The following is a 22562-nucleotide window of genomic DNA, read 5'->3' as shown; positions in this document are numbered from 1 at the left end:
TTGCTCTAAGTGTAGGCCCACCGTTTTTCCACGCAGATGTCACAACCGTTTCGACTCACTCCATATAAAGCAATTTGTCTATCACTCTTAACTCTCTCTGTCTCTCCCTCCTTGCGAGGTATATGAAAAACAAAAAACCCTAGATACATCTTTAAGGATGTACGGTCAAGGCGGAGGTGAAGCTGCTCCGCCTTCATACGGTGGTGGATATGGAGGTGCTGGAAGCTATAGTAGTGGCAGTGGAGGTTACGCAGGAGGAGGTGGTGGTGTTGGTGTTGGCAGTGGCTATAAAGGGAACAGTGGTTATGGTGGAGGCGGAGGTGGACGTGGGGGAGGTCACAGCGGCCGCGGTGGAGGCAGAGGAGGTGGTGGAGGATATGGTGGTAGTTCTCAAAATCGAGGTAAATTTCTTTGTTTTTAATGATTTATTTTTTTCTTTTGTATTTGTGGGTTGATGTTGTTGATTGTAGTTTTCTCGGAGTTGTCTTATTGGGTTTTTTTTTTTTTTTTAAGAGCGATCAGCTTTTTAGCATTTTTCTTATTTTCAATAACTTGGATCTGGGTTCTTCAGGAGGCGGTGGAGGCTATCAAGGAGGAGACCGTGGTGGAAGTGGCAGAGGTGGTGATTGGCTTTGCCCTAACCCCAGGTAAATTATCTTTTCTCTGCTTTTGATTTGCTATTGGGGGAGGTTTTCCCCTGTTATGGATTTGTACAGTTACCTAGTCTTAAACATCTAAGTTTTGGTTTGCTGATATTTCCATATTACTGTTAGTTGTATGGACTCTGGATTTGTGAAATTTAAACTGGTATATGTCTATGTAGCTGTGGGAACTTGAACTTTGCAAGAAGAGTTGAGTGTAACAAATGCGGTGCACCATCTCCCGCGGGTGCTGGTGATCGTGGTAGTGGTGGTTATAACAGAGGAGGTAGTGATGGGGGATATGGCGGTAATCGTGGAGGTAGAGATGGGAGTAGAGGTGGTTATGATAGTGGGAGGAATAACAGCTATGATGGAGGCAAAGGTGGAAATTATGATAATAGAAGTGGTGGTAGTAGAGGTGGTTCTTATGGAGGTAGTCAAGAGGGCAAAGATGGTGGGTATGGTCAAGTACTTCCTCCACCGTCCAATACTTATGGTGGTGCTGCTGCTGGCTATTATCCACCTGCTCCTAATGCATATGGTGGGAATGCAAATTATGGAAAGGATTCAGTTGGTCCTCCTGCTGGTTATGGTGGTGAGGGTTTGTGTGATGTGAGGACTGGTGGTCGGAGTGGACATTCTGGTGGATATGACAATGGGTATGGGTCTGGCGATCCTCGACATCAGGGAGGTTGTTATGGTGGTCGTCATGTTGATGCACCAGCTAAGATCAAGCAGTGTGATGGCAACTGTGGGGATTCTTGTGACAACACAAGAATATACATGTCAAATTTGCCACCTGATGTTACTATTGAAGAATTAAGAGAACTTTTTGGCGGCATTGGACAAGTAATGACCAAGTATTTTCTTTTAAATCATTGTGCTGGCTAATGGGAATTATGTCATCTACTTCATGCTGGTGGTTCTGTTTGATTTCTGGAGCTGCTATCTGTTTGTTTATGATAATTGTTCTTTGAAATATATTTTATCCTCTAGTTCCATGTTTTGATGGAGTGGAGGGCGTTTTTACCTAAGGAGCTGTATTGACAAGTTCTGTTTATTATTTTTCCATATATTTTGGTATCCTCACTAGTGTTCTAACAATTCACTTCTGGTTTAGGTTGGAAGAATTAAGCAGAAGCGTGGCTATAAAGATCAGTGGCCTTGGAATATTAAAGTATACGCAGATGAGAAAGGAAACCAGAAAGGCGATGCAGTTTTGTCTTATGAAGATCCTCAGGCTGCTCACTCTGCTGGCGGTTTCTTTCACAGTACTTACATACAAACTTTCTTCATTTAGTTTATTGCCTTAAATATTTCTCCTCACCCTTGTGCAATCTTTTCTCTCAGATCACGTCATGAGAGGCTATACAATCAGTGTGGCTATGGCAGAGAAGACTGCACCTAAAGTATATAATCATGGGTATCATTTTAACCCTTGGAATTATAGCGTGTTTCATTTAGATGCTTTTTCCTGACAGGTGTTAATCAGATGTTCCCTTGGGTTTAATTGAGTTCATCTATATTGCATTTAGATGCTTTGTTTCAACATGTAATCTCTGAAGAGATGATGCCTACATAGCATTTTTTTGTCTGTATTTAATGTTGCCCTGCTGAAATCCTTTTTATATGGTTTTGCTTGCTTTAATTTACTTTTGAAACCAAATTCTCAAATCATCACCTCTAGTTACTGTAAACATCTTATTATTTTGCTGGTCTTGTCTGAAAATTTTTGTGTGGTCTGCTTATGATAGCGGTAGGATGCGCCTAATGCTTGTCACTGTGGAAGTAAACAATAGAAAAGGTTACCTGAAATTATTTCACCTTTTTCTTTTAACAAATAAAATTGTTCTTTGCTTAAATAAATTTTGTTTTCGTTGAAGCTGCATTTGACTGTTTTGTTATTTGACAGAGGTGGTAAAGGTGGCTATGGAGGTGGTGGGGACAGGCGCAGGGATAATCAACGAGATGGAGGTTCTGGGCCAGATAGACATCACTATGGTGGAAACCGTTCACGCCCATACTGAGAGACTTTCAGCATCAGAGTATTTTCTGTACTAAGAAATGTGGTCTGAGGGTTGTAGTTGTGTTCCCTTTACAGGGTTGTTCTTGAACAGGAGACAAAGAGGTAGGTTGTTAGCTTGTCTGGGCAATACCCCTTTCTCTTTCCTCCTTCGTCTATTGTTAGCTGGAGGGGTTTCTATTCTAGGCGTTGGATTGATTGAATTTGTGTGAATCTTTTTATAGAGGCAAGTGGATTAACTCCAAATTTCTTGCTGCTAAGGTAGGTTGATAATTTCAGGTGAGTGCTGCTCTTTCAAATCACACATTTACTCTTTTGTTTGGCAATTAACCTTTAGTGGTGGATTTGATTTTGTTGCCTGTCTGCATATCATTCACTGTGGAGGAACAAGTGCATGAATAATATACATGCATTAATCTGTTGGACAATTGAAGAATTAGATTTGTATCCTTCTGTGGCAGCATATCTATCCTAAACTATTTCACAATATTAAGGTTCTATGTTTTAATGTTGCAAATTGGTTTCAATTTAGGCTTGAATTGTTGTTATCACATGTGTTGCTAACCAAAAAAGGGTAATAGCCGTATATGCTGAATGCAATTGTGTATACATAGTTGATTTACTAAATACAAGGTTGGGTATGGTAAGTGGTTGAAAATGGCATTTGATGATGGACTACACATGCTGTCACATTCCTCAAGTATGAGAAGAGAGTTGTTGAGAGTTTGCTAAACCTCGTAATCTGGTTGAAGTTGTGAGCTGAAGCATTAGGTTGCCATGGGATGGCGCTTAAATTCTGCTTGTTTGCTTTTCCAATGAGTAATGTGGTGTGAGAAACTTTTCTTTTTTGGTTTCAAGGGGCAGAGGCCTACAACAAGGGGGAGGGGGGGAGGCTGGGTTTGAACCTTAGCCTTTGTGTCTTTTTTAAGGCTTTCTTGCCACTAGGCCAAGAAGCTGAAGACATGGTATGTGAAACTTTGATCCTGTCTTATGGTCTTATTTTCTGTAGTGCTTATAGTTTTATTTGCTTTTGCACTTCGGCAATTTTTCCCTTTACATTTTTTTCTCTTTGTATTCTGCCAAGAAAATTTATGTTAAACCATTCTTGATGGATGCTTTTAGCTCCATTGGTTTGTTGAGGGAAATATTTCAATGGTATCAATTGAACTGCTTCTGTTTTTTTTTTTTTTTTTCTCCTATTATACAAGGTGAGCCCAAAGTGGTTTGATAAGGCATCACCTGATTTTGAAAATAGAGGCGAAATTACTGCAAATGCAAATAGGGGTGATCGATAATGCAATCTCTTGAAATTTTCTTGTGGAGGCAATTTATAAATAACCCTGAAATTAAGTAATAAGCATCAGTGTTTTCAAAAACGAAATTTAAGAAAAAAAAAGCATCAAGCATTAAGCAAACAATCATTGAAGTAAAAAACCAATCAATGAAGAAATGGAATAAAAGGATAAACACAATTTTACTTTTATAAGTAAGTAGGAAAATAACACTATGATTGTGCCGGTTCTTCTTCCGTCATCTGCCAACAACTCAACCTTTCTACAATTCGTAAATTGGCAGACTGGCAAATGTGCTTTGTGACGTCCGCTTGTCGCCTGAAGCATGAAAAAATCCCAGGCAGTGGGTAGGCACTGTCTTTTGTCCCCTTTAATAAAATCTTGCATTAAATTGGAAAGAAGAAATTAATTTCGTATTCTCCTTATACACTGTGGAAAACACAGAAGTTTCATTTTTCATTTTCTATGTAGCTCTGTTCTACTCCAGGCTCCAGGTTCTATATAATTTTTCCTGAACCGTTCAATTCACCGGAGATGGATCACGTCGTCAAGGAACCGGCCGCCCTATGCCACGTCTTGGCCGTCCCTTTCCCCTCTCAGGGCCATATCAACTCCATGATGAACCTCTGCAAGTCATTACTCTCCAAAACAACGACATCGAAGTAACCTTTGTTGTCAGCGAGGAGTGGTTCGGCTTTATCGGCTCCGAGCCCAAACCTGAAAACATTCGCTTCGGAACGATCCCCAATGACTTCACCTCCGAGCTGGACCGCTCCGAAACTACTCCCCTGACTTCTTCGAGGAAGTTTTGAAGTTTTGAGGAAGATGGAGGCTCCACTGGAGAAGCTTATCGATTGGTTTGATCCCCCTGTTACCACCATCATTTATGATACTTATCTGACGTTTGCCGTCAGGGTAGGCAATCGAAGGAATATTCCATTAGCATCGTTTTGGACCATGCCGGCTTTGGTATATTCCGTTTGCCATCATTTTGATCTCCTTGTCCAGAACCGACATTTCCCCATTAATTTGTTAAGTAATAGTATGATAAAGACAACTGTCTTTCTTTCCTTTCGGATTTTCATGCAATGTTTTTTCTCTCTTTTTTTTTTTAATTTTAATTATTGTCCTGACAGAACAAGGAGAGGAGATTGTTGATTGTATCCCTGGAGTTCAATTCGGAAAGCAGACCTTCCTACTTGCCTGTATGGAAAAGGTCTAGACGTATTGCATCGAGGTCTTGAAGCAGTTTCGGGCGTGTCCAAAGTGCAGTATCTCCTGCTTGTTTCAGTGTACGAGCTGGAATCTCAAATCATGGACACTTTGAAAGAAACAATCTCAACTCCAATTTACCATATTGGCCCGCCTATTCCCTACTTCAAATTGGAAGACAATTCCGGGGTGGATCCTAGTGATAACAGTTACTTCGGCTGGCTAGATTTACAACCACCAGGATCTGTCGTGTATGTTTCACAAGGAAGTTTGCATTCAGCTACGAGTGCCCAATTGGATGAGATTGCAGCTGGGTTGTGCATCAGCGGTGTTAGGTAATTTTGGGTTGCACGTAAGGAGACTCCTCGTTTCAAAGATGAACGTGGTGAGATGGGTTTAATAGTTCCTTGGTGTGAACAAGTAAAAGTGTTGTGTCATCCTTCCATCGGGGGGTTTTGGTCACATTGGGGGTGGAATTCCACTTCAGAAGCCATTTTTGCCGGAGTTCCTATGCCTACTTTTCCCATTTATTGGGATCGAACTCCAAATAGTAAGCAAATTGTAGAAGATTGGAAGATCCGGAGGTTTATGGATTTAAGAAGCGAAGAGGGGAAAGAAATGAAGAGAAGAGCAGAGAAACTAAGCGAGATTTGTCGAAAAGCAGTTCAAAAAGGAGGATCCTCAGATACTGATCTTCAAGCCTTTGTTCATGACATTTCGAATGCCACAACCAATACGTAGCAGCAGATGGAATGAGTGTTGACATTGTTAGGTACTTTTTTTTTTTTTTTTATCTTTCGAGTTCAACCCCGCAAGTTCAGGCTGATAAAAAGAATTTTGAGTTCAAAGGCACGGCTTGAATAACCGACAATCTGTTGATGGCCACTAATATTTTGCCTGAACTGGGGGTTGATATATAGAGCCTTATCTTTTTGAAAGCCGTGGCTTGATTAATTTCATGGATGCTTGTATCGGTATCTTATGACTTATACATGTATAAGTGTCACGGGTCGAGATTTAAGCACTGAATTCGCGCGATTTTGAGATTCGGACATTCATTCTTTTGGCGTCTCAGATCAGTTTTCTTATCACGGTTCACATCCTTGTGAGGTATTGTTCGCTTTGGCCTTCTTGACCTCACGATTTTGTCTTACAAAAAACGTCTCATAAGAAAGAGATGGTGTGAACCTTTATATACTTCAATGATCTTCTTATTATGTTCGATGTGAGATTCAAAATTCCTTTTTAGGTCCGTGACATTCTCTCTCATTCAATCTCGTGATGTCTTCGTCACGTAGGTTGGCCATCCTACCTACCTTCCTCGAGGTGCTTGACGTGGATCGAACGGTTTAGGGTTGGTTCTGATACCAGTTGTCACGGGTCGAGATTTAAGCTCCGAATGATGTGAATCCTTATATATTTCAGTGATCCTCCTATTATGTTCGATGTGGGATTCAAGACTCTTTTTTAAGTTAGTGACATTCTCCTGCATTCAACCTCGTGACGCCTTTGTCACGTAAACTGGTTATTCTGCTTACCTCTCTCGAGGTGCTTAACGTGGATTGAACGGTTTAAGGTTGGCTCTGATACCACTTGTCATGGGTCGACATTTAAGCTCCGAACCCGCGCGACTCCGAGACCCGAGCATTCACCCTTTTAGCGTCTCAGATCAACCTTTTTGGCACGGTTCATACTGCTACGAAAAACACCATCAGATTTTAAAGTAGCACGATCTAATTCAAAAATTTCACCCAATTGAGCACGTCTAGCATATTTTTTCACAGTAGCAGGATCACTATAACTCACTCCATTGAGTTCGCCACCATAGAACTCAACAGTTACACCTACTTGTTCGACACTATACTTTGATTCTGCCCTTCTAAAAGGAACATCCGCTCTAACAATTCCGTCTCCGTCTACCAAAACATTCGCTTTGGTCTTCTTGATCTCACGGTTTTATCTTACAAAAAATATCTTACAAAAAAAAGATGTTGTGAACCTTTATATATCTCAGTGACTCTCTTATTATGTTTAATGTGAGATTCAAGACTTTTTTTTAGATCCGTGACACAAAGATCAACTAAATATTTTTATCATCAGTTACCTATATTATTAAATTGATATGTAAATTTATGTTGGTAACTAGTTTAGAAAATGACTCCACTTGACAAGGCTTAATTTGGTCTCTCACAATCAAATTTCAAGATCATTCATAGTAAAATTACAGGTAAATTCAAAAGAAAAAAAAACACGAACAAGTGATGTAGCAGGAAGCATTACCATCCAAAGAATGTGAAATTAGTATGAAGCTTTGCGGTCTGAGTGCCAGCTTAACAGGCGACAATAAGGGGGAATTTCAAGGTAGTATCCTGAGAAACAAACTGAAAAGACTTGACCAAAAATAAATAGAAGAGTGGGCCGTCCATAGGCCCATTTTTGGGATTTAAGGCTGTCAATCGATGCTTCCAGCCTAGGCCTACAGAGTAGCCCCTTAAATTGTCCGGTCAAAGTCATTACACGTTATAGATTGTGATGGATTCCAAAATTTCAAACGCAAAATTTTTTTTTTTTATTTAATTCGTTCTATCAAAATATTAAAAAAAACATTATAAAATTGCTATTCTTGGAACCCTAAGGAAACTAGACAAGTCCAACTTCGTCTCTGACTTTGTTAAAGCTTCAAAATCTATTATTATAACCTAGCAAAACTCACAATAAAGAAAAGCACAAAAAGGACTAGCAAGAAATGAAGAAAATAAGGCCTTTCCTTTTATATTTTCTTTTATCATCAAAGTTCACATATGCAATTCGATCTTAATCTTCCTATTTAGAAGAGTAAAACTTTTTATGGCTATAAATCCGCCGCTAAAACCATTAAAAAACCCTAATTATCCCAATTCTTCATTCCAAGAAAACCCAAAATTTCCCAAATTCTTTATTCTTCATGGCGACAGAAGCTACCACAACAAAGTTCCAAAATTCAGACTTCCGGCCGGTGCCACTGCCGCCGGATTTCCATCCGGAAGTGACGGTGAGTCCCCATGACGGGCTTTACTTTTGGCAGTTCATGATTGCTGGCTCCATCGCCGGCTGCGTTGAGCATATGGCTATGTTCCCTGTTGACACCGTCAAGACCCATATGCAAGCTCTCGGCTCTTGCCCCATCAAATCGGTGGGTGTACGTCACGCCCTCCGTTCCATCCTCCAATCCGAAGGCCTCCCAGGCTTATACAGGGGAATCGGGGCCATGGGACTTGGGGCTGGCCCGGCCCATGCCGTTTACTTTTCTGTATACGAAGTTTGCAAGAAGTATTTTTCGGGTGGGAACCCGAATAACTCGGGGGCTCACGCGGTGTCCGGTGTTTTCGCGACGGTAGCGAGCGACGCCGTTTTTACGCCTATGGATATGGTGAAACAGAGGTTACAGTTGGGTAATAATGCTGCTTGTAGAGGGGTGTTTGATTGTGTTAAGAAAGTTCTGAAAGAGGAAGGTTTTGGGGCGTTTTATGCTTCCTACAGGACGACGGTGCTTATGAATGCGCCTTTTACGGCGGTTCATTTTGCAACATATGAGGCGGCGAAAAGGGGTTTGATTGAGATTTCACCAGAGAGTGCAAGTGATGAGCGGGTGATTGTCCACGCTACGGCTGGTGCCCTTGCTGGAGCTTCTGCTGCGGTTGTCACTACGCCGCTTGATGTGGTCAAAACTCAGTTGCAGTGTCAGGTAATTCAAGCTTTGCCTCTTTTTTTCTTGCTTGTTGGATCTTCCTGCAGTGAGCTGAAGCTTTAATCAGTTTATGCTAGCTATATCAGGAAATTTTGTTTAGTGGATTTAGTAATTGGAAACTTCTATGCATTGATAGTAAAAGGAAGCCCTCATATCTTAATGTTTTCCATATGAACATAGTTAATCCTTTGTTATCCTGATTGAAAGCTTACTAATGCTGACTTTTCTGTGTTTCCAGACAGATAATGTAATTAAGTATTTTTTCTTTTAGGTCAAATCTTCCATTATCATTTTGAGTTTGCTGCTACTGTCCCTTTTAGGAAAGGGGATCAATCTTTGACAAAATTGTTATTCACCACTGAGTACTTGTTGAATATTCTCAAATGAATTGAATATATCCAAAGCTATAGCTTAAATGGTTTGGATGGTTGTAGCTGACAATCATATCCTGCCTTTCATGTTTCTTTTTCTAGGACATATTATCTTGATTCCTTTGTCTGCTATATCATCTTGTATCTGGTTAAATGAACCAACATCTTGAATATAATGCTACGAGTGAGAAGTTGCAGTATCTAGTCTTAGTTACTGTAAAACCTTTAATTTCAATGCCTTGAGAGCAGCATAATACTGAAAGTAAATCTTTTTATAGTTCTATACTTGCTTTCTTGCTTTCATAGTCTAATTTCTGGTTGTTTTAGATGATGTTGTTGTTGTTGTTGTTGTTTTGTCCTGTCAACCGTTCTCCATAAAACTACCACAGATGGTTGAGATAAACCATTTCCCTTTAACTGAATGTTTGCAGTATTTTTCTGAAGCATGGTTTAGTGTCATGTGCATTCTTGCCTTCTATTTGATACATTTGCACTTAAGTGCTTGATCATAGAGTCGTTATCGTGGTCCATCCTGCTTTTCCTTACTTCACATTGTTGGGTTTAAAAAGAAAAAAAAATGATGTACGTATGTTCGTGTTCATTAAGACTTATGTTTAACGCTTAATGAGCTGATTATTTACTTTGACTAATTATGCATTTAGCTTCTCTGATTGTTGTAGTATTGTTATTAAAAATTGTATCACAGGGTGTATGCGGATGTGATAGATTTAAGAGTAGTTCTATTAGGGACGTAATTAAAACAATAGTGACAAAAGACGGCTACAAGGGCCTCATGAGGGGATGGATTCCTCGAATGCTTTTCCATGCTCCTGCTGCTGCAATCTGCTGGTCTACATATGAAGCAGGAAAAACTTTCTTCCAAGAACTTAATGCTAGCACTGAAAGTAGCACTGTCACCTGAAGTACCATAAAGAATGTGGCCAATACATTCTGCAGCTGGATGAGCAATGGGTAAGCAAGGCACATATTATCAGGCATTTCAACAGTATAGTTAACTGGCATTCAAAGAGTGTATACATAGCTATTTGCCATAATCAATTGAATAATAAATGTTAGGAGTCATTTCCTAGCCAGGATCCTATAAAATGGTCTTCTGTGATAATTTTTTTTGTTTTTCATGACAATGTGAGGTAAAATTGCATCAGAAAGTTTTGATTTCCTAGTGCAATTTTCAAAGATTATGTGCTACTGTTTGTTGATTGGTTTTCGTTAATTGTTCTTAACTGTCAGATTTGGGATTGTAGATCGCTAGTTCAGAGAAGTTTCCTCGATATACCTCGTGCAAAGATTGTGGTCATTTCAACCGCGTTCTATTGTACTGATTTTTCTTTCCTGAGCTGTGTTTTATGAGGTGAGCATGGAAAAAGCTCCAACCTCTCAAGTATTTAGCATTTTAGTTGGTTTTGGTAACCATTTAAAAGGAATATTCAGATGGAATGCAATTATATCCTAGAATTTATTATTAAATTGTTCAATGTAAGGAGAAAGTATTTATTTAAAATAAAAAAAGGGGAGATTTGTTGAAACTAGAATCCCCGCCTTCAATTCTGTTTTAAGGCCAAAATGTTTACTCGGTACCATTTTCAACACTTTTAAGTGTATTTTGTTCTATATAAAATACTGTAGAAGAATCCTGAGCATGGATAAAATAAGGGGTCTCTCTTTCAAGGTTTAGTTGTATAGTCCGCAGTGGAAAGGACTAAGCCATTTGGCAGGATACAGATTGACATGAGATTTTTGTACTGCAGCTATCATAGAAGTTGCGAAGGAAAAACATATATCATAACCAATATGGCAGGTTTTTTTTCCAAACCCCTTCTTTTACCTGAGCCTTGTTCGATACACCAATGCCTTCTGTTCCCCTCGATCTTCTCCATCCTCTGAACCTCATCCAGGATACCAACACTTTCTGTGCCCTGAACCTCCTCCGTTTTCGGAACGTCATCCAAGATACCAGAGCTAGGTGTGGTTACCACCTGACCCACAATCACAGTGATATCATCAAGCTTTCCACCTGTTAAAAAAAAATTAATCGTAATAAAACAAAAATCATGTCAACTGTGGATAAATAGAAATTAAACCATTATCGCAAGAAAAATAAAAGAAAACGCGCGAAAAAGGAACATCCAGACCCTGTAAAGAAATAGCAACAAGACGACATGTTAAATTCATTACAGAGAGGGGCAGTTTTAACTTTTCTCAAAAATAGTTCTACTTTGGAGACGACATGGAATTTTACTTAGCTGTACTGGAGGAGATTACAAAGGTGAACGTTGGAGATTGTCTTGAAAACCAACGAAACCGGCCACATTGGCCGTTCATTTAGGGGAAGCTTCAACACATTCATTTTTCGTGCTTTGATCATATAGTGCCAGTAATTATGTCAATTCAAATAACAGAAAAAAAAAAGAAAGAAGAAGTTGGAGATCTCAAAAACGTCCATTTCCTTTTATTGTTATCTTTTGTTACGATGAAAATGGTGGTGATACTTATATAAAATTTGTATGGTTTATATAAATTTTATACATTATCAATAAATTAAATGATAATAATTTATTAATAAATAAATATAACTCTTAAAATAAATATATACAAATTAAAATAATTTATTCACTAATGAAGAATTATCATCTGATTTTTTCATTTATAATATATCAAATATAAATTTTATTGATATATTACTGTTATATTCACAAACTCATAGTTTTCTTGGAAACCAAATATTCGAAGATCTAATGCAGTTTTTGGATAAAATTAGAATCTAACTTCTTTAATTTTACAAAAAAAAAACAATGGACTGCTTCAGCTGACTGAACTCAACAAACCCAATTAGCCCGAGTGAGGCCTTCTTAAGAAATCCCTTCCAAAATTGGGTTACAGCATACAAACCACTTCACGGGCTAATTTTCTTCTTAAGAACTATGGGCCCTTGTCCAAGAGTATGACTAGCCCTTCCAAATTGGGCCCCTTGCTGTTCTACCTGACCATCAGTTCATCACTAACCTCAATTCCAACATTCCTTTTGTTTTTTAAGAGAATTCCAGTATCCTTATTCCATTTCCACCATGAAAAAAAAGGGCATCATTTGCCAATTAGAAATACGTTAGTAGATAGAAACCTCATGCCTCCCACCCAAATCAATGTCAAACTCGGGTCAGCAATTTGTGACTAACCACCAAACCATGTCGCATCTTCTTTTGTTGTTCCTAAACAAAATATATATGAACTAAAAAAAAATGTGCAAATTACCTTTTATCTCAAAATTTTTAGCATCAAATCAGCATTAGATATTGTCCAATGTATATTTGTATCAAATCAATTTTGGGGGATATACAAATTGCATTGTAGGGTCTCAACTTATTCGATGGTAGAGTTTTCAACTCTTAAAGGAGATTCTACTGATATCCTTTAATCAGCTGTTTTATGTATATATATATATATATATATATATATATATATATATATATATAGAGATATATATATTCTCTCTTTGTTCATTGTAGCAATCATTCTTGTGCATAAAAGCTAGAACTGATTTCCATTTTTTATTAAAAAAATAATCTTTGAATGAATAATTTATTACATTACCAATAGGAAATTAGATTTAGTTGGAGGATGGTGAAATCCATAATCTGCAATCTCTCTGAAAACATCAAAGGACGTCACTAGCTAGATCAAAAAGCTGTGGTCCATTTTGATAGTTGGGACTTGGGAGAACTGCGGTTCTTGTCTCTAATGACAAGTCTTTGAAAACCTTTGGATGGGGCCGGCCATCATCTAGATTTTACAATTTGAGAGTTTTTTTTGCACTGTTTCAAAATTATTGGAAATAGAGATTAATTAGATCAAGATATATTATCTTTCTTCTAATTAAAATGATATATAATTGTAAATGTAATAAGATTATCATGCATGACTAGCCAGTCCATAACAAACCAGAGCTGGACTAGTACAAGAATAAGAAGAAAAGAGATACATCAGCACATGGAAGCTAAGGTCTAGGCAATTAATGAAGTTGAAATGAATGAGCTATTTATAGATGTAGAGTAGTAGTGGAAGCGCAATGGAAGGCTTAAAGGAGGCGGCAAAAGGTGTCAAGACTCAAAGAGAGAAGGATGAGACCTTGGGGACAATAGGCTAGCTTGCGTTGCAGGCCAAAACATAGATTGCCGCTCGTTGAAGGGAAGACATGCGACATTAATTCGAGTCCCGTTCCAGCATTTTGATTATCTTTCTTACATTTGTCAATATTTGTAGCTCCAAAATTACAGCAAAAACTTGTCTACGTTAAATCTTTCTATATGTTCAGAACGTGCTCATATATCAACTATCGGGGGGCGGGAAGGTGTGTCAGTGATGAAAAGAATAACTATCATAAAGTTGTTCTTACTTTGTTGAACGTGGGAAATTATTTTGCTCAATTTCATGTTTCCATCTTTTACTTGTACACCGCTGGAATGATGAAAGCTTTTGAAGGAGTTTGAGTCTTCTAATATAATATGTAGTATCAGTTTTTTCTTCCTTATATTTAGTCAAATGATGGCAATGGGAGGCCAATGCTTCCTCCAGGGATTCTCCCATGACCAGCATTCATATTATCCTCCCAAATATCGACTTTGGAAAGCGTTATTAGCTTTTGTTTATGATCAAGGACAACTATGCAACAAGTACTTCAAATCTAAACAAAAAACATTTATCATTAAATTACTAACTAATACTTTTTCTTATTCGGCTTTTTAGGGGTCTAGTGCGGTGGAGAACCATCTCCTCGTATGTAGTGGAGCTCATTGAAAGCCTAAACGGCACTATAGCCAGCCAACGGCCCTTATTTTGTTTTATCCGGATGATAAAACCAAACCCATTTACATTTCATGAAGATTGGGACTTGAGATAGATCCTCCGTTAAGTTCGTGAGATTGAGACAGGTAAATGAGCTCTAAAAGAATTATTTCTCAACCCATTTGAATCTATTTTTCATAATTAGCTAGGTTTGTTGGTTGGGTTGGGCATTAAGAACTAGAATATATTTCATATTCTTCTCCTTTCTCTTTAACTCTCTCAAACTCGAAGGAACAAGCAAAGTTTTTCTAATCTAAACCTCTCCCATAGGAAGTCGAGAATTCATTTTGAGAAATTCAAGATAATTATGTACTTTGACTTTGAACTAGAATTTGAATAATAACCATTTTATTAGCTATTTTAATTTACTCGTTTATTAAGTTCAAACAATGTTATTAGCTAAATCAATATATTAGTTAATACCAGTGTGATTTATTATAAAGTAATTCAATTTCTAACCATTTTATCTATAAAAAAAAAAAAGTCAATAGATTAGTTGCAATAAGTTTATATATATATATGTATTTTTTCTTTATGAGATAATTGAACAATAGAACAAATAATGCTTCCTTTATTGTTAATTTTTTTTTTAATCCTACTCTATATAATTACCAAGCTATTGGATGTCAAATATTCATCATATTTAACAACAATTAATGTTATATTAGCAAAACACATTCAATGGAACAATTCAGACATCATTCTTTGTATAGAACAAGTCTTCCTTTGATTATGATTACTAGAGTTGGAGTTACGAGGAGGTACCCTTTTAAGTTTTACTAAATAGAACAGCATCGTTCCTTTTGATGTTTCACAAAAATTCAGGTATAAAAAAGACATAAATCTCAGCGGTCAATGATGACAAGGGTGGTGTGTACATAACCTAGGGTTGATCGAGGTGATGAGATGCATGCTGCAACAATTTACAAATTGCCACATTTGCCACCATGTCCATGACAACGAGGCTCGCCTGATCCGGCTCTGCCGTTTGTTGTTTTGCTAAAAGTCGGACAAGTTGGGGAGCAAATGTGAGGACACTGTCGGGCTGGTCCCCACAAAAAGTCCTACTTTATTATTATTTTTTAATGAAACACTAACAAGTCATAATATTTTATAACTTTAGGGGCATTAGGGTAATATCAATTCCTTTTTGTTTGAAGCATCCGAGAACAAGGATCATCCGATAATTTCTTTCCGTCGCGAGCTATAGCTGTGTACCGACAGTAGTTTATCTATTTCTCTAGTTTTTAAACCTAATCTTACTTTGTTCTTTTCTAAAAATAAAAAAAGTTTGTGCATTTTTTAAAAAATTTATGATAGAGGTATTTTAGATTTTATTTACATTTAAACTTTCTTTCTAAAATAATATATATTTTTTTATTAATTTGATTGATTTCAAAGTTTTACTTTTAAAATATTATTATAAAAATCAAAATTTAATGGACAAAAATAATTTCCTTTTTTACTAACTAAATTAATACTTAATTACTTACGGATAAATAGTTTATGCATTATAATTTTATTAAATTAAATTACAAGGGCGTGATAATCCTGACCACCAAATAATTTCAATGTGCATGCATGTAAAAAGATTAACAGTTAAAATTAAATGGATGTAGTTGAAATGGACGTATGGTAATGCCAATACTACGTGGAAGGGGGGCCACATTAAGGAGTGAAGCCACTGGCTCCACGTGTAAATGTTGTTATGATGTGACAGTGAAATAAAATGGTGTCCAATACCAAATGATGGGTACTTGTTGGGAGTGCCGGCAGGCTAAGCTTGATGGCTCATCACTGGGCCCTCTATAACCTATTTTACTTGTGGATAAATGCCCATTGGGCTTTTCTGCCCTACACCCATGCCTCAATAGCTTACCACCACTCACCCATTCACGTTTTTCTTTATTCTTTGTTATTATTTGACAAATTTTCAATTTAAAAAAAAAAAAATTCAAATTAACACTAACCATCTTTTTCTTCTTGCCTTGCGACTGTTGTTCAACCTAAAGAATTGCAGATGCAAAATGTAATATAGTTTTCTAGCATTTTCGGAGGTGAATTATCATTTTTTTTATAGTATTTTTTTTATAGTAAGTAATTTTTTATGTACTACGATCAAAAGTACTTTTAAATTTTATCTAAACTTAATCATCTATTTGAATGATTTAAAAAAAAAATTTTTCTTTCTTGTTGAATTTCAAATAAAGTATGTTAAAGTGGAAATTCCACTGCCATCCTTTTTTTGGGGAGGGCGCGTTTGGTTTGGGACAATATCCTACTACTATTTAAAGAGGATTTCAAATTTACACCATTTATTTTTCTAATTCAAGGAGTGTTTAGTCTCATTTTTTTTTTTTATAGACTAACTCGTACTTTTCAAAAACGACGAAAATATGACATGATTTCGAATTGAAATATCTAAAAAATAAATGAAAAGGGCAAATTTTATCAAATTAAGCAATGAGTTATGGCATAAATTTTTAGTATTAGCACATGAAAGCAAGTAGGACCCTTGATCTCCATAACAGGCCGAAAAGAATCAAAGGCAGATTTGACCTTTTCGTCAGAGTCAGACTGGGAAGGCAGGAGAAGAAGTTGAAAAAAAGGAATTAAAGGAGGAAATAGGACCAAAATGACCAGATTTTGGTTTTTCTCAATGTACAATAAAAAAATAATAATAATAAAAACCAACAGGGAATTGATGTGCTGCTTAGAGAAGTCAGAAGCTGTGGGGGCATTAATGTCCTTTAATGTCGTCCCAAATTTTAATAAATGAATCCACAGATTGAAAAAGAAAGAAAGAAAGGACAAAGCCAGAGGTCCCCTCCTCGAAGATGGAGAATGGAGACATTGAGAGTCCGGAGCTGGACCTGAAGCCTGAATCTGGGGACCTGAGACTCTGTCACCTTCTCTGTACACTGTACTGATACACACAAAAAGAGAGAAGTAAAAAGAAATGAGATGGAGTCTGCCTATAGCTATAGGCTTTAAAAGTCTAAACTCTAAGCTATGAAATCTAATATAAAAAAAAAAAAGTCTAGAAAAGGGTCGAAGGGTGTTGATTGTTGAAGAATGCATGACGCAACTGCCGAGGCATCCCTCCCTCTGAGTCAGAGAAAGATGGCAAAGACTGACCAGGGCCCAAGGCACATTTTCCGTTCTTCCACACATCAATGGCTCTCAACTCATTCACCACTATTCTTATAGTATTTGACAGCTTTTCTTTGGATTTCTCTAGTTATTTATTACTTAGTACTGTGTACAACTCTTGACCAAGACTAATTTCTACTTATATACAATAAAGTAGAAAATATTTCTTCTTTACTGCTTATATATAATAAAGTAGAAAATATTTCTTGTTTAAGCTAACATTTTTAATTGTTGTACTTGCTTATGAAAAGTTTATACTACTATGATACCGAAACTCCTAGCATAAGCATATATTAGAATCAGTGCTTTTGTAGCTTTTACGTGTAAATGTGTTCATAGTTCATACGAGAACTTTACTTTAGGTAAATTCTAGATTGATTAGCTTGATTAAATTCAAATGCACATTATCATGAACCAGAAAAATGGCTTAAGGTCAGATTGACAGAGAAAGGTTGAGAAAAGAAAAACTAAGTTATTTTTAAACACTCAAAATTGGGTTAAAATTTGGTTGGGTGTTACAAAATTGTTTAGTGAAATGAAAGACGAGATGAGATGGTGGCGATTCACATTTTGCCGACTGCAATGGGGATTATTAACTAATGATGATTTTATAGAAGAATGGAGGAATGGGGGATTCCAAAATGGTAAACTCACAAAGTGATGTTGGGAGGGTGAAGGGCAATTCGTGGACCTTTGGGGCAATGATGATTGACCCACCAATGTTTAATGTTTAATTAAATCTAAAGTAATCACTTTCCTTCAAGTTCAAGACTTTTGCAACACATTTCTCTCTCTCTCTCTCTCTTAATGCAGATATGCCCATCATTTTTTTTTTGAAGAAGATAGGTCCATCAAGACTTTCCTCCTGGTAACTTTTATTCTATAAAGGTTTGCCCCACCGCCAAAGCTGCAATAGTGGGAGAAAATCGTGGTTTTTGTTTTGGTCAACGTATAATCCTTTGCTCGTGAATGAAATTTTGACTTAAAGATAATTTTTTTTTTATTTTGAACATTTAGATTTAAGTTTCATTATATATAATTTTGATTATTTAGTTTTAATTAATTAGTTGATGATTATAATTTATAATTCATCTTGTAAAAAAAAATCCTTTACTGGACTGCTTAACGCTGTAATACATGACGTAGTCGGCAGCGTATAAACTTAGAAAAATGAATGCATAATTAAAAAAATATACTTAAATTTAGCTCTTACCAAATGGCAACTAATTAAGAGTACAGTAAAAACCGTCCCTCCACGGGCCCTAATTTTATACTTAAAAAGATTGTTTGTTAATTTCATGCTCCAATGGAAGGTAGATGACTCATGCCCCACGTCCTCTTCCCCTTATAAGTACTGCCAACCCCACTTCTTTCCTTCCTCACCAGGTGAGCCCTGAGATATATTTCAGAGCTTAGGTACACAGCTTTCCTGAGCTCTGGAGACGTATTGAAGAGAGCTTGTTGAGTATCTTGACAGGTTATTCTCATGGAGGCTTATAAACCAAGTATGGGAGAATCTGTAAAGCTCAGGAGGGATAGCGCCATCCCTAGTTGTTTTTAAAATATCATCTGTGGCGCTATCTATCCTGAGTTTGATGGTTTCTTCCTGCTATATATTTGTGGTGCAGTTTCAGCTTCAAGAATGATGCATAGTTGGTATCTATAATCTATTTGCTAATTTTGGGTTTTTTTTTTTTATTTAAATTCTGCCATAAGTTGATTCTTTCTAGGTTACTTCTCTGATTCTTTTTAATAGATGGGCAAAAAACCAAGTAGTATTCTTGATTAAGTTCTAAGGGTTTTTTCTTTAATTTGAGTAGCAAAATCATAAGTACATAACAAGGTAACTAATCTTCTATGCTTTGTAGTTTGCGTTGTAAGCTTCTTTGTTCTTAATTTCCTGGCATCTGGCTCGTATCCTTTGGTTGTAGATGGAGTACTTAGCTGCAGGGGTTACCTTGCTCTATATATGGGATTGAGGAAATATTATTCACTTATCCAAGGGAAATTACCAGAATGGAAGGGAAAAATTCGATCTTTTTCTTTCCTTTTTGGATAAGAAGGATATAAGTGATCTTTGGAATCCTCTGCAAAGTACAAAGCTGATGATGATTATTATTAATTAAAAAAAAAGAGTGTTGATCATGGATTTTTTTTCTAATTTATCCTCATCTCTCTTAGAATTTCTCAGACGGATTTTGTTTTATCAAAAGCTGCTCTTGTTTTCTTTTATCAGCAACTGGAGATTTTGTACTATATGCTATGTTTTCTTTCTAAGTTACACCATGACATCTTTGTAAAGACAAAATCAAACTATTTCCAATGATCGATCTTGTTTATTCCCAAAGACAGTTTTGGCTAGAGTAACTTGTAATTTATCGTGGATACTAGTATTTGATTCTTTCTGATCTCCTTCGTTGCTTTCAATTTGCCTCACTTCTACTTTTTCTTACCCCTCTTCTCATTTCACCCTACTAAATATATTGTCTGGTAAGATTTTAGGAACTTCGTTTTCGAGGTCATGAATATTCGATTATGTATTTTACATATACTAAGAGCTTGTTTTCTTTTTAATTTTTTAATTTATTAAAAAAAAATTACGCTTTTGAGTTCTCTTGAAAAACTTAAGCAAGCTTAGTATAACTAGTACTTGGTATATAATGTTTAGTATAAGTATCTGCGCACGAGTTTTTGTGAAAGACAAAACCAAGACTGATCTATGGTTTTTTAATTTATTTATTTGTCCGTAGTGAAATAATGATGGCTAAATAAGTAAAACCTGATCCATGATTCTCCACTGCTGCTGCTTCTTCATCCTACTCCTCCTACCCTTTCATATTTATTTGTTTATTTGCAACCAAGTTTTAATAGAGAACACAACAGGCTTTCAGGGCTTTTCTTTTCTGGTGTTGGAGTATTCATGTTGTTCTGGCCGTAGCAATATTCAAGCCAAAACTCGGATACCGAGAAGCTCTATATAGTCTCGATTTCCAGGAAGCCGATCCGTGATGGAGGCTGGCTAGGGTTTTATACTTTGACATAAATTGTTTGCAGGCTTCAAGTTTCTGTGGATATTGACTCCTTTCCGACTTCGTTCAAGTCACGGTCTCGTCGCTTTCTTTCCCTCAGTTCTGTGTTTTTCAATTATTTCTTCATCATCATCATCATCATCATCGTTATCTCTCTAACAAAAGCAAATGTGATGCAATTAATAATTCTAATATTTTCATGCAAATGCAATTTAAGTAATTAATTAATTAAAATTTTCAATTCGAATGGATTATGATGGTGAGGTTGACATAAAAAATTGAAATGTAGCTATCCCTTCTCTGTCGAGATGCAATAGAGATGATCATGCGGTTGGCCATTACTGGTCAAATGTAGGGTTGGGATGAATTGATTTAGGGTTGAGTGCGAGTGTTAAGAAATTTGATCTAACTTTAGGGTACAGGGCGTGTCTAAACTTTATGGGAACAAAGGAACCAAATCATCTGTTATCATCCTCATGATATTATTACATATCTAATATAAATAATCATCTTCACAACAAGGCGGACAATGTGCTTCAACAGAAACACCCACCTCTCTACAGGTTTTTGGAGTTTAATCACTTCATTTCATCATCTTGTGTAAAAGATCTTGTTTTGTATATAAAAAATATATACAGTCTTCTTTGCAATATAGATATTTCTATTTTCCACCACAATTTTCTTTTATGTGAATAGATATTTCAATCCAAAGTCATTTTGGCAAGAGGTAATTTCGGATCATTTTTTTTTATATTTAAATATGTTGAGAGAAGTTTAAAACTTACTTAATAGACAACAATAAGAAAGTTAATATTCATGAATATTTTGATTTCAAACTTTTCAAGTTAGCCATGTATTCTTATTTTTGAGAGATGAAGATGACAGATTAATCTTGATCAACAATTTTGTCTTTTTTTTTTTTTTTTTTTTTTTTCTCCCCTTGTAATTGAATAGAATTAGCATGTTGGCATAGGAAGGAGGAGGGAGGGCGGAAGAAAATAAAAAAAATAAAGTAAGTTCTATTGCATGCCCCATGGTTAAGTGAATTCAGTATGCTTCATTAATTGTTTACGCAAAGCTCTATTAATCCATTTGCCATATATCCAAGGTTCGTCTTTGTCATTTATTTATTTTAAATAAACCTTTTTTTTGGGGTGGGGGGGGGGGGGGGGATCGATTTCTGTTTGGAATTTCTGAATGTGTGATGGAAATGTCGTGATGCAGTGGAACACACGCATATGGATTGGAGGGATCCCAGGAATTAATTTATAAAAAATAATAATCATATTGATTAATTGTTGGAGAATAACGTTAATTATCCAATCATATTTGTTTTTGTCTCACACTTGAGTGGTGTGTAGAGGGTTCCCAAATCCACGCTGGACTCCCGAAAGGTCTTACCTCGATGCAATATTGGAATTATTTATAGTAAGCTAAGCTATATTACCAAAAACAAAAGGTGTAAGCTTAACTTAGTTAGGTCAAATAGAAGGTAGAAGGTGGAGTTTTTGGGGCTTTCAATATATATATATGTGTGTGTGTGTGTGTATGTATGGCAGCTGGAGAGGTGGAGAATTGAGGGAAAAAATACTTTTATTCCTAATTCCTATGTACGGTAACATTTTAGATATGGAAACATGTGGGAAGTAGTAGTAGTTTAAAGTTAGATGGGTTGGGAGTAAGATTTTAGATAGATTAATTATATAATCACAGTTACATGGACATATCTTTCAAAGCTATATATATATAGTAGGTCCGGAGAACCTGGCAGGACTTGAATTTCCTTGTCGTGACAGTGGACCTCATAGATCAGAGGATGGTTTTCGATGACATATATAGGCATCAGACCAACCACAGGGATGACTTTAATCTCCCATTTATTTCATTCTTATTCTCTGAATTTTGGACACACCTTAGAGGAATATATGTCCGACGGATGAAAAATGATTTGCCTCTTAATTTGAATATTGCTTCAGAAACAATATACTAGCATATTTATATCTACACAATCAGTTAAAATTTCTAATTTCAGGTTAATTTGCTTATTTCTTGACACTTAATAATTAACTTTCATATTTTTATTTAAATTAAAAAAAACTAAACTAAACTAAACTTAATTGAGAGTCATGTCTTTCATTTGCAACAAATTATTACAGTTTAATTTGAACTCAACTTTAATATAATGTTGTAGGTTATGTTTGTTGGATCTAATTTCTAATAACCATAGGACAATTGGTGCAATAAGTCACCGATT

The 22562-nt window shown here is 36.3% G+C and overlaps 2 protein-coding genes and 1 pseudogene across 8 annotated transcripts; all 3 read left to right on the top strand.

Annotated features, from left to right (window-relative positions):
- The first annotated feature begins 46 nt into the window (after positions 1 to 46).
- On the top strand, positions 47 to 3016 carry LOC111303494 (transcription initiation factor TFIID subunit 15b-like). 4 transcript variants are annotated; one of them, XR_016326918.1, is made up of 8 exons: positions 92 to 401; positions 572 to 647; positions 824 to 1490; positions 1762 to 1912; positions 1992 to 2064; positions 2396 to 2445; positions 2554 to 2769; positions 2889 to 3016. XR_016326918.1 is itself a non-coding variant. In XM_089742506.1 (7 exons), the coding sequence occupies exons 1-7, from the start codon at positions 158 to 160 to the stop codon at positions 2700 to 2702; spliced, it is 1410 nt and encodes a 469-aa protein (XP_089598632.1). In that variant the 5' UTR covers positions 92 to 157; the 3' UTR covers positions 2703 to 3016. The 4 variants fall into 4 exon arrangements, 2 of the variants coding, with proteins under 2 accessions (XP_089598632.1, XP_022755538.2); XR_002691765.2 differs by lacking the exon at positions 2396 to 2445 and having other exon boundaries at positions 47 to 401; XM_089742506.1 differs by having other exon boundaries at positions 2554 to 3016.
- A 311-nt stretch (positions 3017 to 3327) lies between these two features.
- On the top strand, positions 3328 to 6385 carry LOC111303495 (UDP-glycosyltransferase 87A1-like; annotated as a pseudogene). The gene is made up of 3 exons (XR_016326919.1): positions 3328 to 4727; positions 4759 to 4992; positions 5093 to 6385. The product of XR_016326919.1 is annotated as a UDP-glycosyltransferase 87A1-like (transcript).
- Positions 6386 to 7804: 1419 nt separating this feature from the next.
- On the top strand, positions 7805 to 10813 carry LOC111303493 (uncharacterized). Of its 3 annotated transcripts, XR_016326917.1 has the most exons (3): positions 7809 to 8892; positions 9973 to 10238; positions 10518 to 10813. XR_016326917.1 is itself a non-coding variant. In XM_022899802.2 (2 exons), exons 1-2 carry the CDS (start codon positions 8113 to 8115, stop codon positions 10635 to 10637), a joined length of 900 nt encoding a protein of 299 aa, XP_022755537.2. In that variant the 5' UTR covers positions 7805 to 8112; the 3' UTR covers positions 10638 to 10813. The 3 variants fall into 3 exon arrangements, 2 of the variants coding, with proteins under 2 accessions (XP_022755537.2, XP_089598631.1); XM_022899802.2 differs by lacking the exon at positions 9973 to 10238 and having other exon boundaries at positions 7805 to 8892; XM_089742505.1 differs by lacking the exon at positions 10518 to 10813 and having other exon boundaries at positions 7813 to 8892; positions 9973 to 10475.
- Positions 10814 to 22562: the final 11749 nt, after the last annotated feature.

This window comes from Durio zibethinus, chromosome 13, assembly GCF_047325235.1.
Source record: "Durio zibethinus cultivar Kanyao isolate XHJ-2024 chromosome 13, ASM4732523v1, whole genome shotgun sequence".
Taxonomy (NCBI): Eukaryota; Viridiplantae; Streptophyta; class Magnoliopsida; order Malvales; family Malvaceae; genus Durio; species Durio zibethinus.
The sequence above is the reverse complement of the archived record's forward strand: the minus strand, read 5'-3'. Positions and strand labels throughout refer to the sequence as shown.

What these genes read in the sequence shown, in the direction of transcription:
- LOC111303494 (XM_089742506.1), top strand. Translation starts at nt 158, where the DNA reads ATGTACGGTCAAGGCGGAGGTGAAGCTGCTCCGCCTTCATACGGTGGT. An exon ending in CCTAAAGTATATAATCATGG is followed by an intron (nt 2,065 to 2,395) that starts GTATCATTTTAA and finishes TGCTTATGATAG; the next exon opens with CGGTAGGATGCGCCTAATGC. An exon ending in GGAAGTAAACAATAGAAAAG is followed by an intron (nt 2,446 to 2,553) that starts GTTACCTGAAAT and finishes GTTATTTGACAG; the next exon opens with AGGTGGTAAAGGTGGCTATG.
- LOC111303493 (XM_089742505.1), top strand. Translation starts at nt 8,113, where the DNA reads ATGGCGACAGAAGCTACCACAACAAAGTTCCAAAATTCAGACTTCCGG. An exon ending in AAACTCAGTTGCAGTGTCAG is followed by an intron (nt 8,893 to 9,972) that starts GTAATTCAAGCT and finishes ATTGTATCACAG; the next exon opens with GGTGTATGCGGATGTGATAG.